The sequence below is a fragment of the Felis catus genome, chromosome C2 (assembly GCF_018350175.1).
Source record: "Felis catus isolate Fca126 chromosome C2, F.catus_Fca126_mat1.0, whole genome shotgun sequence".
NCBI lineage: Eukaryota > Metazoa > Chordata > Mammalia > Carnivora > Felidae > Felis > Felis catus.
In genome coordinates, this window is record NC_058376.1 from 113,278,296 (window position 1) to 113,293,048 (window position 14,753).

General features: G+C 40.7%; 1 protein-coding gene and 1 long non-coding RNA gene across 2 annotated transcripts in view; one reads left to right on the plus strand and one right to left on the minus strand.

Moving 5' to 3' along the window:
• The window catches only part of MINDY4B (MINDY family member 4B), a 37,137-nt gene extending 31,565 nt beyond the window's left edge, over positions 1-5,572 (plus strand). The window contains exons 11-12 of the mRNA XM_045037435.1: positions 1,775-1,955; positions 4,690-5,572. Coding sequence (XP_044893370.1) covers positions 1,775-1,955; positions 4,690-4,832 — 324 coding nt within the window. The 3' untranslated portion in view covers positions 4,833-5,572. The remainder of the gene's footprint in view (positions 1-1,774; positions 1,956-4,689) is intronic.
• Positions 5,573-5,833: 261 nt separating this feature from the next.
• LOC123380093 overlaps positions 5,834-14,753 on the minus strand; it is a 36,892-nt gene continuing 27,972 nt past the window's right edge. The window contains exon 3 of the long non-coding RNA XR_006585397.1: positions 5,834-7,607. This is a non-coding gene — a long non-coding RNA (uncharacterized LOC123380093). The remainder of the gene's footprint in view (positions 7,608-14,753) is intronic.

Consider the following 14,753-nt stretch of genomic DNA (forward strand, 5'->3'; position numbering starts at 1 on the left):
CTATATTCTATTGCCTCCACCTAGACACAATTTACAGGAACTTTCATTGGGGTAAGATCACCCAAAATACCATTCTTTTGACTTTCAAAATAAGTGACATTTTATTCCAAATAGCCCTCAATTTCCCAATTAGTTTATCCAAGTTTTCCAACCTTCATACTTCCATGTCCTGTAGATCATATTTTGATTCCATATAAACTGAGTACCTAAGGTACCATGGCAAAAGGTCTAAGAAAGAAAGTGCTTATTTTATAACTAATGAATGGTTGCAAAGTTATTTGCAACTTGTGGGTGGGATCTTGGAACGTAAATGCATTCGGCTGCTTCAAGGGCATATCCTCTGTGTTTTATTTCCAATGTAGCCAGTGGGCGACTTGCCCGTTAGATATGTGAGATGCTCATATTACACTCAGCCCAGAGGGGCTACTTCTAATGAGACTAGACAGGCAAATCCTGCACCTACAATGATCATGTCCAAATTGGGATGCTAGGCTTGCAACCCTTTTTTAAATTATTAACTAAAACTGAACTCTTGTCTTTCAAACACAGTAATATAATTTTTCTATGGTAGCTAAAAGTGAAAACCTTAAAGACAAAAGCATCTCTGATTCACCCACTCACCCACAACTGAAGAATTTAAACTAAAGCAAAACGAAGAGATTTGAATACAACTATTGAGAAATCAAAATGTCAAGTTATTAGCCTTTAATACTTGGGTTTATGAAACGTGATAATTTTTCAAAGCTGGATTTTCCATAAAACAGAATCTGTTCCTGAACACACAGTACAACTCTAAGGACTGAGAAGAAAAGAAACAGAATCAGATCCTTCCATTATGGGAAGCCACACCAAGGCTGAAGGTCCATAGCTTTCCCTGGCATCACATGAAAATGATGGTTTTTTTCTATGTAGCTCAGGCTTATTTCTCTAAGTAGAAAAAAAAATAGTTTTTAACGTTAATGAATTTTAATGGCAATCTTTAAAAATATGTGCTTTCCTGTCTCTTTAAACAAACTGGCAGATACCATAAATAGAAATGCACTATAATATCACTCAGGGGCTATGCCTGTCAGAGTAGTACTTTTGTCCATCTAATTCACGAATTGCTAAATTGACAGTTGCCTGGGAAAACTAGATAAACTAGTTAAAAGAGTAAATTTAATATTATTGTGACGCTAAACTAGTATATTCAGCTCTAAGTATATCTTCACATTTGATCTCCATGTTACCATGTAGATATGTGTATATATGCACGAGTGTGTGTGGGTGTGTGTGTACTCCCTTCATTTCCCTGGAGCTATTTCCTATGTTCAAAATAGTCTACACTTTTGCATTCTAAATATTTTCTTTTTCCTATATTCTAACTGGTTTCCGAAAGTCTGACCAGCTGCTGAATGAAATACTGTCCTATCTGGGGGATAGGAGTAAATACACCAGTCAATGACAAAGACAGATTGAAGTCCTCTTATTCCACCCGTACACTTATAAATTCAGTTTATTTATTCTCTACTTAACTTCAAAACCAAACTGAGGCGGTTCTATGTTCTCCATGAGGCCACCCAATAACAGCGTGACCACCCCACCACACCATTCATACAGGCAAATTCGTTCGTAAGGAAGCCTTCACTTCAAACCTTATTGCACGCAGAGTGCCCTGCGCGGACCAGCTCAACAAGACGCCTCGGAGCCATGTTTTGATCATGATGATGCATCAGTATCTGCCGCGATGTGACTAAATCTCTGTCCTCATCTGCATTCCCCTCTTCCCTTCCAGGTGGGCAGCAGGCTGAAGACTCCCAAATTACCTATTTGGCTATGCAGCATTAATGGAAATTCCAGTGTCCTTTTTAGCACAAACAGGCAGCTCTTATCAGACTGGAAAGTGGAGCGTCGCTTTGATCTGTACTTTTACGGAGGCCAGCCCCCACAGAAGAAGCCTGTGCAGCTTACAGTAGGTGAGCATTTCAGACTCCAAGTGCCGAGTGCTTTAATGCACTCAAAAAGATGCAGCAGCCAGTGTTTCCCAGCTGTGCAGATATTCACACTGGCTTTGCAGGAAAAGGTTTAGGCTTGATTTCTGAAATGAAACCTGTGCATGAGTCCCACAGTCCTAAACCCAAGCTTTGCAACCTGGGAATTCTGAAGCTGCTTTGAATAGGAGCAGGGGGGGTTACACATAGCACAGAAGAACAAATGAGTTTTAGGTAAGAGAAAAAACAAAAGGGGAAGAACCGAATTTCCAAAAGGCCCTCTCTAGGAACTTCTATCTGTGAGCATAAGGCATTTAATGCCTGAGGAAAGAAATGGAAAACCAGAGGGATTGGGGCAGAAGGTGTGTTCCATTTGGTCGATTCTATCCTACAACTGATCGGATGATCATCCAGTGACAGAAGTAAGCAAACTGAGAGTGCATTTCTGTTGCGGTTAGTTCAGAAAGCATTTCTGAGGCTCTATTAAGTGCCAGGCAGTGTGGACAGACACTAGGAGAGCAACAGTCACTAAGGCGCAGTCCCGGCAAAACTCGAGGTTCCACGCCCAATGGAAGAAGCAGACAACCGCACAGGTTATTTCATTTCATTTACAACCATATTCTTTTAAACTCAAAAAGAGGGGGCGCCTGGGTGGCTCAGTCAGTTAAGCATCCGACTTCGGCTCAGGTCACGATCTCACGGTTCGTGAGTTTGAGCCCCGAGTTGGGCTCTGTGCTGACAGCTCAGAGCCTGGAGCCTGTTTCGGATTCTGTTTCTCTGTCTCTCTCTCTCTCTGCACCTCCCCCACTCGCACTCTTTCTCTCTCTCTCAAAAATAAGCATTAAAAAAAATTTTTAACTCCTAAGGAAAGAGACTAAACCTAAGATGTCTTTAAGCATTGGCCCTTTGGACAAGGGAATAAACGTGATGAGACTTGGAGTCTGTACTGGGCACCTTGGTTTTACTGGTGGAGGCTTGTTGGTTTGATGTTGGACTCGGCATTTAGCATCCCAGATCTGGCGTTAAGCAACTTTTCAGTATAATGAAATCTGGAAAAGTATCTTAGTGACTGTTTTATCTGTGCAGCTCCTAATTCTTTAATTTTGAGAAATATATACTAGCCCACTTAATTTGGGGAGACAATGACAATTGAGGTGATCTCAGCTCAGGTCTTGATCTCAGGGACGTAAATTCAAGCCCCACATTGGGCTCCACACTGGTAAGGAGCCTACTAAAACAAAATTTATTAAAAAAATATATATGTTTATTTATTTTTGAGAGACAGAGAGAGGGGAGGGGCAGGCAGAGAGGGAGAGAGAGAATCCCAAGCAGGCTCCACACTGTTAGTGCAAAGCCTGACATGGACTTAAACTCATGAACTATGAGATCATGACCTGAGCCAAAATCAAGAGTCAGACATTTAAATGACTGAGCCACCCAGGTATACCCCGGCAAAAAATATTTTTTTAAATATATATTTACATTTAAAAACATATTTTTAAATATACATATTTACATTCAAAAACATGTTTTAAAATATATATTTACATTCAAAAACATGTTTTTAAATATATATTTACATTCAAAAGCATGTTTTTAAATATATATTTACATTTAAAAACATATTTTTAAATATATACTTACATTTAAAAATATATGTTTTAAATATATATTTACACTTAAAAATATATGTTTTTAAATATATTTTTACATTTAAAAATATGTTTTTAAATAATATTTACATTTAAAAACATTTTTAACATATATTTACATTTAAAAATATATATATTTAAAAATATATACACTAAAACCTTGGTTTGTGAGCATAATTCATTCTGGAAACATGCTTATAATCCAAAGCACTTGTATATTAAACAGAATTTCAGAAACCATTGGCTCAGTGGTGACCATATGACGTTCGCCGTCACATGCTACTCATCTGCAAGACATCGCTCATTTATAAAGTTAAAACTTATTAGAAATGTTTACTCATCTTGTGCAACACAAGCAGAACAAGTTACTCCCAATCCAAGGTTTTGCTGTATATGATTGGGTCTACTTTACTCTCTTCTTTGAGGAAAGCATCATTTTTGATCAACTCACATGCATTGCAAGCATTCTCTTCTGGGCACTGTATTAGAAGCTTTACAGGTAATCCCATTATGTTCTCCCAAATGTCATATGAGGTAGATACTAGAATATCTATTTTCACATAGAAGAAACTGAGGTAGCCAAGAAATACGCAGTGAATAAATGAAGCTGAGAGATGTTAAGTACCTTCTCACATGTCATATGCGACAAAGCTTGCCCTTGAGCCCAGTTCTTGACTACCCCACTAGACTACCTCACCCTTCACCCAAAAATGTAAACGTATTCTTAGAAGCACTGGGAAGTGAGGAGCTCTCCTCTTCCTGGTTTTCCGGACAACATGCTGTGATCTACACCTGGCTCTATGTGTCGCATCATGGTGCTGGAATGTACATTTCATGAGTTACCAATATTCATGTTCCAAAATACACAACCACCCATGTTACCACACATGTTTTGTACGGGGCATTTTTACTGACCATCTACTGGAATCCCCTGGGTTTAACCAGTTCTAGGAACACAGCTTGCTGGGCCCAACTCCTGTCCACCCATCCTGTTTCCCTTCCTTCCTGGCTTCCTCTGGAATGCTGTATAGAGGCTAGGGCCTAACTGCTGGCTGTTCCTCACCCAGATACTCACTCCCATCACTGGGAAAGAAACCAACTTGGAGATGGACATGTAGCAGGAAGACGGTTTTCTCCAGTGGAGATGCTAATCAGAACCAAGTGGAGAGAAGCCACCATCAACTGGAATGGAACCATTCCCTTTTTCTAAAAAGAAAGCCAGTATGCACAATGATGTCTGAGGTGTCAGAACTGCTGTCATAAAAGCCTAATATGGGAGAAGACCGTTTCCCTTCTACGGTCCTCATTCATGGGAACCCCACTGAAAAACCCCATCAGCAACTTTTTCTCTCTTTTTTTCTTTTTTTGTGCCTCTGTTAAGCCCTCTGCAGTTGCTTTCAATGCTATAGAACAACAAGATCTGCAAGGTGTCTTCTCTATACTTGCATAGACGGGCTCCTTCATTTTATTCAATAGAGCAAATGAAGTGTCTCTCCTCTATGTTATTTTCAAATTAGCCTTTTGTTGGTGCGATTCTCCCCGAGGATTATGGAAGCAGGCAGCTAGCTTTCATTTGGGGATGAAGTCATCAGTAATGCATCATCAGGTTTTTAGTTATGGCAAGAACTCAAGCCTTCTCAAAGACTTCCTGGTATGGAGAGCATTCCTTCCCAAGGTTACATTTCACATGCCCACATTAGCAAGTTCTGGTCATTAAAATAGTAAATGGGATTTTTGGGGCTTGAAGCAGGGACTATTCCTGGTAGTCTGGCAGCTATAACAGTTGACTTACGGGTTCAAGCAGTCAAGCCGAACACACAGAAGAAGACATTATTTCTACCAGTGCTATGCTTCTTTTCTTTAAAAGCTAAACATAAATATATAGACAGACAAATAGATAAACTTAGAAAGAAGACTTATTCCTAGATAAAATGTAATTACATATAAAAATAGAATCTTTTCTGGGGCGCCTGGGTGGCGCAGTCGGTTAAGCGTCCGACTTCAGCCAGGTCACGATCTCGCGGTCCTTGAGTTCGAGCCCCGCGTCGGGCTCTGCGCTGATGGCTCGGAGCCTGGAGCCTGTTTCCGATTCTGTGTCTCCCTCTCTCTCTGCCCCTCCCCCGTTCATGCTCTGTCTCTCTCTGTCCCCAAAATAAATAAACGTTGAAAAAAAAATTAAAAAAAAAAAATAGAATCTTTTCTTATGTCATTGTTAAAAGGGGAAAACAATCCTTTTTAGGATATGATCTTTCCCTGTCGTGTTGAACGCCTGCACTTTTTCTGAAGAATTACACAGAGTAAGATACAACGTATTCTTTCTAAAGAAAAAAAAAAATACATGGGAACCATCTAGACCTTTTTCCTACCCACCCCACTTGCCTGCCAACTCATAGACTTAGGGCTCTGTATTCACAAGCCAAAGGTTAGATTGCTAAGAACAACTTTTCTGCACCCATTGTCCAAATTAATTTGTGAAATGCACTTTCATTTGGCTCAAAGAATAATATTTTAACTCAAGGAGCATGGAGAAAATGAAACTTCAAGGTGAATAATAAATTATGTCAAAAGAGAAAGCCAATTTGGCTTGGATTGCTGATTACAGTATCTTTATTACATTGTTGTTTTCATGTGGGATTTTAAACACACTGGGTGAATATGTGGATCCTATTAGACCTTTATTTTATTTTGTCTTAGTCTTAGCAATATTGCGCCTTTCCTTAGGTACAGGCCTGGGTTTCTTTTTGTTTGTTTTATGGATACTGAGTTATTTCTAACCAAATGTCCCTCTTAGAGTGGACTGCTAGAAAGCTTAGAGACAAACGAAATACAATAGCACGTGCCTCAGTGAGAAAGCTCCTAGCCACAAGTAAGAGATTTCACTAAAGGCGTCTCAGACAATAAGGAGATTCTTTTCTAACGGTCCAGCAAGGGATCCATGACTCTCTTAGGTCAATCATAATTCATCTTCTAGGACTGAGAACAGGACCCTTGTTACCACAACAGAGTCAGGGCTCTGTAGAAGGAAGAAGGGCAGGAGGACTGTTGTATAGACAACAGCAGCACTGCCTGGAAGTGTATCAGTCCTTACACAAGGCATTTTTTAATTGGCCTCATTTCTGAGTCTATTTTTGGTCCCTATCCTCTTTTGCCTTTGCATTTTTAATTTATTTATAAATTTGTGTTATTTTGCTGTATTTTATGTGTTGTCATCTGTCTTAAATTATTCCTGGAACAAATCTATAAATAAGTAAAATAAGAGAGGAAAGATTAAGAACCTGTGTTTTGTATATAAAGGTATAATAATTTTGATATGTAAAGGTATTAATCACTTTGCATGTCAATGTTGGAAAATGAGTTTTTATTTTGTCCTATAAACAGGGCACCCACTAATTTTTTTTTTTAAGGTGGAAAAAATGTTATTTAGAAGTAGCTAGAAATGTCCTGGGATAATCGGTTCGCCTTTGAACTTTCTGTGTCTTGAGATAAATGACTTTAATTGTCCTGTCAGCTTCTTAGACATACAGGAAAAGGCTATTTGCTTGAAGACAGAGAGAATAATAGTTACCTAAACTAACTGTATCTATAGTGGAACCATGACCCTGAGAAGACGACAAATACTTTTTTTCCCCTCAATATTGTCTTGGCCTGGTATGCCCCCTCAAAATTAGCGTTTGTTCTTAGAGAAGATGTATGTATGATTTTTTTCAAGTACATGTTCACCAGTAGCACGGGACCAAGTGGGAAATGGCTGGAGGGCAGGCAGGCTGAGATTCCGTTCACTCACGCTGGCTGGGTTTGGCATTGCGCTCCCCAGATGCAGCCTTCAGTCACACCCGGACCTGATTTTATTTACAAGTAAGTAACACAAACTACAGATACATACCGTTGACTGTTGTAATTGCCTTTTCGGGGCCTCAGAGACACAACCGCTTGTTCATTCATCCAGGGAACTTCATCTCCTATGTGCCAGGCACTCTGCTGGGTGCTAGAGAAATATGGTGGGCACGATCAGCCTTGGGCCCTCTTCTCTCATGGCGCTTAGGCTCTTCTGAGGAGATGGCATTAATCAGAACCCCCCCTTTAATGAATGTCATCTTGAAAAGTGAGGTAACTGTTCAGTGGGAAGAGATTTCTGGTGTGTAATATCTTAGAATAAAGAAGTTCCTGGAAGTTCAGGAAAAGGCTTCTCTGAGAACAGATGGTTAAGCTGAGGTAGGAAGCTAAGGAGAAATAAAGAGGAGAGGTGTAGAGGGATGAGCAGGGGCAGATCCCTGTGGTGAAGGCACTTGAGGAACAGAGAAGCTAATGGGGCTGACGTGTAGGGAGCAAGGTGTTGAGTGAGTGTGAAGAAGCTTGTGTGGGGGTGGGAAGGACCCACCACAGGGCATCGCAGACTATGAGGCAGGGGCAACTTTGGCAGGTTTTAAATGGCCTGGTAATATTTGCATTTTGAAAAAAATGCCACAGTGTGGAGAATGGGCTGGAGAGAGCCCGGAGTGGATGCAGAGACCAGTTAGGAAGCTATAGCTGTGGTATCAGCAAGAGATGACCAGGAAGAGCAGTGGCGATAAAAGTAGACCAAAGAGGGGGTGCCTGGGTGGCTCAGTCAGTTAAGCATCCGACTTCGGCTCAGGTCATGATCTTGCACTTTGTGAGTTCGAGCCCCGCGTCGGGCTCTGAGCCTGGAGCCTGCTTCGGATTCTCTGTCTCGCTCTCTCTCTCTCTGCCCCTCCCCTGCTCACGCTCTGTCTCTCTCTGTCTCAAAAATAAATAAAACATTAAAAACAAAATTTTTTTTTTAAAGTAGACCAAAGTGGGCCACTCAGGAGATAACTACCAGTAAACGGACAAGGCTAAGAGATTAATTGTAAGGGTAGGCAGAGGAGGGACAGGGAGGACTCAAGAATGACTTCCAAGTTCCTGATTTGAAAACTGGTCAAAGACTGTGCCGTCACGGAACAGGGAAACACTAAAAGAATGGCAGATTTGGAGACGAAGAAATCCCAAGTTCGGTCTTGGACGGAACATTCACCTGGAGAGGTAGGACAGTGGATTAGAAATAAGGACCTGGAACTTAGGAGCAGCAGCTTGAACAAGAGAAACACATCTGGGAGTCACTGATGGGAAGTAGCATGAGGGTTTGGAATAAACGTGCCTAAAGGAGAGTATGAACCAAGAAGATGGCTGGGCCTAACACTGAGCAAATTCCAGGGTCAGTGGTCAAGTAAGGTAAGATGAGCCTAGGAAAGAGGCAGGGAAGGAGCAGATAAGGTAAAAGAGGTGGCCATCAGCTGATAACTAAATGAAAGGTATTTCAGTCAATGACTCTTGACGTTAAAGTCAAGCAGAGGGGATCACGTTTGAATAAATCCAGACAGTTAGTTTCTGGATAACCAGTTTAACTTCAATTCTGTGGCGTGTACTTATATCCCATCTCCTTCCAAGAAAGACTTGGTGCAGCTGATAACTGGTAAGCCTCTCAGAACGTTGTGTCTTTTCTCGGCTACTGAACCCAATGAGAAAACTTCTCACTACTGTCCACAAGGTGGTGCTATAAGAGTGACTTTTTTCAATCTCATTATCGACTCTAATTATCAAGTAAATGTGGGCGATTCAGTCACACACCTAAAAACGCAGTAAATAATTATAAAATTGATATAAAAGGATATTTAATCTTTAACGGATACTTGGAACTGGTGTCTCTAAGCATGGTGGGTAGAAGTGCTCTAACCTAGGAGTCTTTCTCTCTCTTCCCCCTCTTTCCAAGAGGGGCAGCAAGAACTATAAATGCTAACTTCAGGGGCACCTGGGTGGCTCAGCTGGTTGAGCGTCCAACTCTTGATTTTGGCCCAGGTCATGATCTCATGGTTCTCATGATCTCATGGTTTGGGAGTTCGAGCCCTGCACGGCGCTCCATGCTGAGAATGTAGAGCCTGTTTGGGATTCTCTCTCTCCCCTCTCTCTGCCTGCCCACCCCCACTTGTGTTTTCTCTCTCTCTCTCAAAATAAATAAACGAACTTAAAAAAAGGAAATGTTAACTTCAAAATAGCTCCATCCGCACCACCCCCTTCCTCGTGCAGGCACCACTTGCTGTCCCCTGGACTAGTAAAATAGCCATCTGAGGGGTGGCTCAGTCGGTTAAGTGTGGGCCTCTTGATCTTGGTTCAGGTTGTGATCTGGCAGTTGTGGGACTGAGGCTCACATCTAGCTCTGCACCAAGCATGGAGCCTGCTTGGCATTCTCTCTCTCCCGCTGCCCCTACCCTGCTCATTTGGGCTCTCTCTCTCTTTCAAAAATAAATAAAAATAAACATTAAAAAAAAAAAGCTATCCAAGCTCTCTCCTGTCCCCTTCTAGTCCTTTTTCTTTCTTTCTTTCTTTTTAAGTTTATTTATTAGAGAGTGAGTGAAAGAGAGAGAGAGAGTATGCACAGATGTGCGTGAGTAGGGGAGGGGCAGAGGGAGAGAGAGAATCCCATGCAGGCCCTGTGCTGTCAGTGCGGAGCCTGATGCAGGGCTCGATTCCACAAACTGTGAAATCATGATCGGAGCCAAAATCAAGAATCAGAGGCTCAACCGACTGAGCCACCCAGGCTCCCCTAGTTCTTTTCCAACACAGCAATCAGTTTTCTTTTTTAAATTTGAATCTGATCATATTATAGTAATTCATATTATACTCGTTTTTATGTACTTAGGACCAAATGCCAAAATCTTAACATGACCGATAAGAGCCTGTAGGATTTGGCTCCTGATTCATGTCATGCCACTCTCCTTCTCATCACCACACTCCACCCAAGCCCAACTCATCCCTACTTCAGGGGCTTTGCCTATACTGTTCCCTCTGCCCACAATGTTCTTCACTCTTGTTCTTCAGCTCTCTGCTGAAAACCACTTCTTTAGAGATGGTTAGATGCCTTCCCCCTTCTAAGAGGTCTCCCTGGTCCATTACTCTTAGCGCCTTGTTCTTCTTTATATCGCTAGCCGTGATTTCCAATGATGTACTTATTTCAAAGCTTATGTGTTAAATGCCTAGCTACCCACTAGACCAGGGGATCTCAAAGCTTTTTGGTCTCAGCACCCTTCTATGCCTCTAGAATTTATCAGTGACCCCAAAGAGCTTTTGTTTATATGAGTTGTATCTATCAATATTTGTCCTATTAGAAATTAAAACTAAAAAATTATTTAACTATTTATTAATTCATTTAAAATAGCAAAGCTAAAACTTATTACATATTAACATATGACGGTATGTTATGACAACTACATTTTCCAAAGAAAAAAATAGTGAAAAGAGTGTCATTATTTTACATTTCTGTAAATCTGTTTAATGCCCAGCTTAATGTAAGATAGCTACATTCTCATATCTGCCTCTGCATTTAATCTCTCGTGATATGTTTTTATGTTAAAATGCATGAAGAAAACCTGTCCTCATATAGATATTTAGCTGGAAAAGGAAGGAGAAATTTAACAGCTTTGTGGCTATTCTTCTTTGATACTACACCAAAACTCTACAAGTGGTCATTTTTGAAATGTTAGTTGCAGTGTAGAAACTGAAATCATAGCACTGAATTCTTCAAACTCTGTTACATAAAAATCCATTCATGTATATTGCACTTTAAGTGGATCTTTCCCATGCATTTGTCATTTGGAAAATATTGCTTTGTTGAATTACGAAGATCCTTAAATGGCATATTTTTTAATACAGCATTAAAAAATCACAGTAGTTACTAATAAACTATTGCTACATGAAGCAACATGGATAGAGTTCACAAACATAATGTTGAAGAAAAAAAAACAAACAGGAAATAGTACATGCTATATGGTTCCATTTATATATAGTACAAAAACAGACAACACTAATCTACAGTGATAAAGTCAGGAGGGTAGGTACCTTTGGGGGCAGTGACTAGGAGGAGTTCAAGGGGGTTAGTGGGTTAGCAGTAATGTTATATTTGCTTTTTTAATTTACTTTTTAGTGTTTATCTATTTAGGGGGGTGGGGAGGGGCAGAGAGAGAAGGAGACACAGAATCTGATGCAGGCTCCAGGCTCTGAGCTGCCAGCAAAGAGCCTGATATGGGGCTCGAACCCACGAACTGTGAGATCATGACCTGAGCCAAAGTTGGACATTTAACCAACTGAGCCACCCAGGCGCCACAGTAATGTTATATTTCTAAGTCTGAGTGCTGGCTACACAGCTGCATTCCCTTGCAAAATTTTTCAAAAATTATATGCCTAAATTTGGGCTCTTTTGTATACGTATATTGTAGTTAATAAAAAGATTTGTCTGAAGAGAATGTTTAGGATAGACATATGGATCAATGGAATGGAATTATGGGCCCAGAAATGAACCCTAAAATTTATGGTCAATTGAGTTTTGACAAAGAAGCCAAGACAATGGAGCGAAGAATGGTGTTTTCAACAGATGCTGGGACAACTGGCTATCCACATGCAATAAATGATCTGGGATCCCTACTTCACACTATATACAGAAATTTAACTCAAAGTAGGTCATAGATTCAAATGTAAAAGCTAAAACTATAACACTTTTGGAAGAAAGCATAGGAATAAACCTTGGTGATTTTGTATTAGGTAGTGATATTTTCGATGCAATACCAAAAACACAGGCAATGAAAGACAAGATTAATAAGTTGGACTTTCTCAAAATTTAAAATGTTTGTGCTTCAAAGGACACCATCGAGGAAAGACAACCCATGAGCTGGGAGAAAATATTTGAAATCACCTATCTGATATTTTGTATCCAAAATATTCAAAGAACTTGCACAATTCAATGGGAAGAAGAAAATCCAATTTTTAATATGCAAATAATTTGAATAGGCATTTCTCCAAAGAAAACCTACAAATGGCTAAATAAGCACATAAAGTGCTTTCAACATTATTAGTTATTAATGAGATACTACTTTACACTCACTAGGATGGCTCTACTCAAAAAGACAAGTTGCTGAGGATGCTAAGAAATTGGAACACTCACACATTCCTGGTGGAAATATAAAATGGCACAGTCACTTTGCAGAACAGTTTGGCCATTCCTCAAAATGTTAAACATAGAGTCACCATATTACCTAGTAATCCTACTCCTAAGTATATGCCTCAGAGAAACAAAACCATATGTCCACACAAAAAAACTTGCACGCAAGTGTTTATATCAACGTGATTTGTAATAGTCAAAAAAGTAGAAACAACTTAAAGGTCTATCACTTGATAAATGAATAAACAAAAAATCATAGATCTCTATAATGGAATATTCATCAGCCATAAAAAGAAATAGCATACATAGATAACGATATCATAATTGGCTATAACATAGGGGAATTACAAAAAATTATGCTAAATAAAAGAACTTAGTTGTAAAAGACCACATATTGTATGTTTCCATTTACAAAGAATGACTAGAATAGTCAAATCTCTAGAGGCATAAAGTAGATTAGTGGTTGCAGTGGTTGCCTAGGGCAGGGAAGGGGGAGGTGGGGAAGGGGAAGGGAGAGAGGGTGGGTGGGGAGGGGGATGGAGAGTGGCTGCTAATAGGTACAAGTCTCCTTTCGGGGGGGGGGGGGATGATGAAATTTTCTAAAATTAGATTATGATGATGGTTACACACTCTGTCCATATACTGGAGAACACTTAAACAGGTAAACTTTATGGAATGTAAATTATAGGTCAATAAAGCTGTTGATAAAAAAAAAAAAAACAGCTATTTATAAAGGGTACCAAAACCATTCCTGTGAAAGGGACCACAGTAAAATAATAAGGATCGGATAGATTTGCAGAGACAAAACATCTCTGCCTCTAAACAACACCTCTGGAAAGGCAAACCTACTTCTGGGGGAGGGAGGTGGTCAGATTTCATCTCCATCACCCCATCCCCAACGTAACCAACACAGCTCCCTACAAAGAGACTGGCGTTTTGCCCTGTCTCATACCCTGAACTCAGACTCTCCTCAGTCTGATCAAGTCCTTTCACCTCTAATTAGCTTTTGTTTTATGTGAGATTATAACCCCACAGGAGGGATGCAACTGGCCCCTTCCTGTCCCTTGGGTGCTCCCGGTGACACCCAAGTTCACTGCACTCTTGCCTCCTCCCCTTAGTGCTTAAATGGCCAGTGCCGGCATGAGATGTGCTGCAGGGAACACACAGGTTGCCCCTGGGCAGCAGCTCCTGGAGGCACGTTGTGCAAGAACTAATCAGACTTGACCAGGCAGAAAGACGAGCCCCCGATGGGCAAAACAAAAGTGGCAGGTGAGCAACCCGCTTGGCCGCTGCTTAAAAGTAAGACAGATTCACTAACTAAGCAATTTAAAACCACCGGGGAGGGACAAGGTGTGCAAATGAGCTGGCTAAGTGAGCTCAACTGTCACTGTCATTGAACCCAATTGCTATTGGGTGATTCACAGGACACTGTCAGAACACAAGCAGTGCCAGATCACGGACGAGGTGTGTGTGCCAGTGCACGCTGAGTCATTTCCTAACTGAATCCAGTTCAGAATAACATCATCGATAATATACTCCAAGGCCTGAATTTAACAAACTTAATAAAAATGCAGAAAGCCGTGTACGTGGCTGTAATCACTACTTAAAGTTAGTTATAGCCGCCTGAAGCTATCGGCATGTAAAATGAGGAGCCAATGTGGAATTTCTTCTGTGGAATGAGATTTCCCATTTCGAAACAAATGGTACATCACAGAAAATACTTTGCTCCTTGTCAGGGTCTGGGTCACTATGCCCTGCACACTCAGGTTGAGGCTGCTATGCTAGCATTAAGAGAAACGATGAAATTGTTGTCCAAGAATTTAATAGCTCCGGGGATGTGAGGTACGATGGATCTCCTTGTTCTGCCCTCAGCGTGGCACCCCTTTCCAGGAACCAGCAAGGAAATTTACGTTCCAACCAACAGGCCACATCTGAGCTGTTTTGTGTGTGTGTGTGTGTGTGTGTGTTTTCCCCCCAGCTGCTTCTCCCCAGAAATCGTCAGGGAGCTTTTTGATAGTTTTGATTACATGGAGTCTGCTACTAAGTAAACAATTCTTAGAACCGTAAAATGCAGTGCCTTCCATTTTTCTCTGCTCCTTTTCACAAACTTCCTCGTGAGTCATCTTTTGGCCCGAGAAATAGATT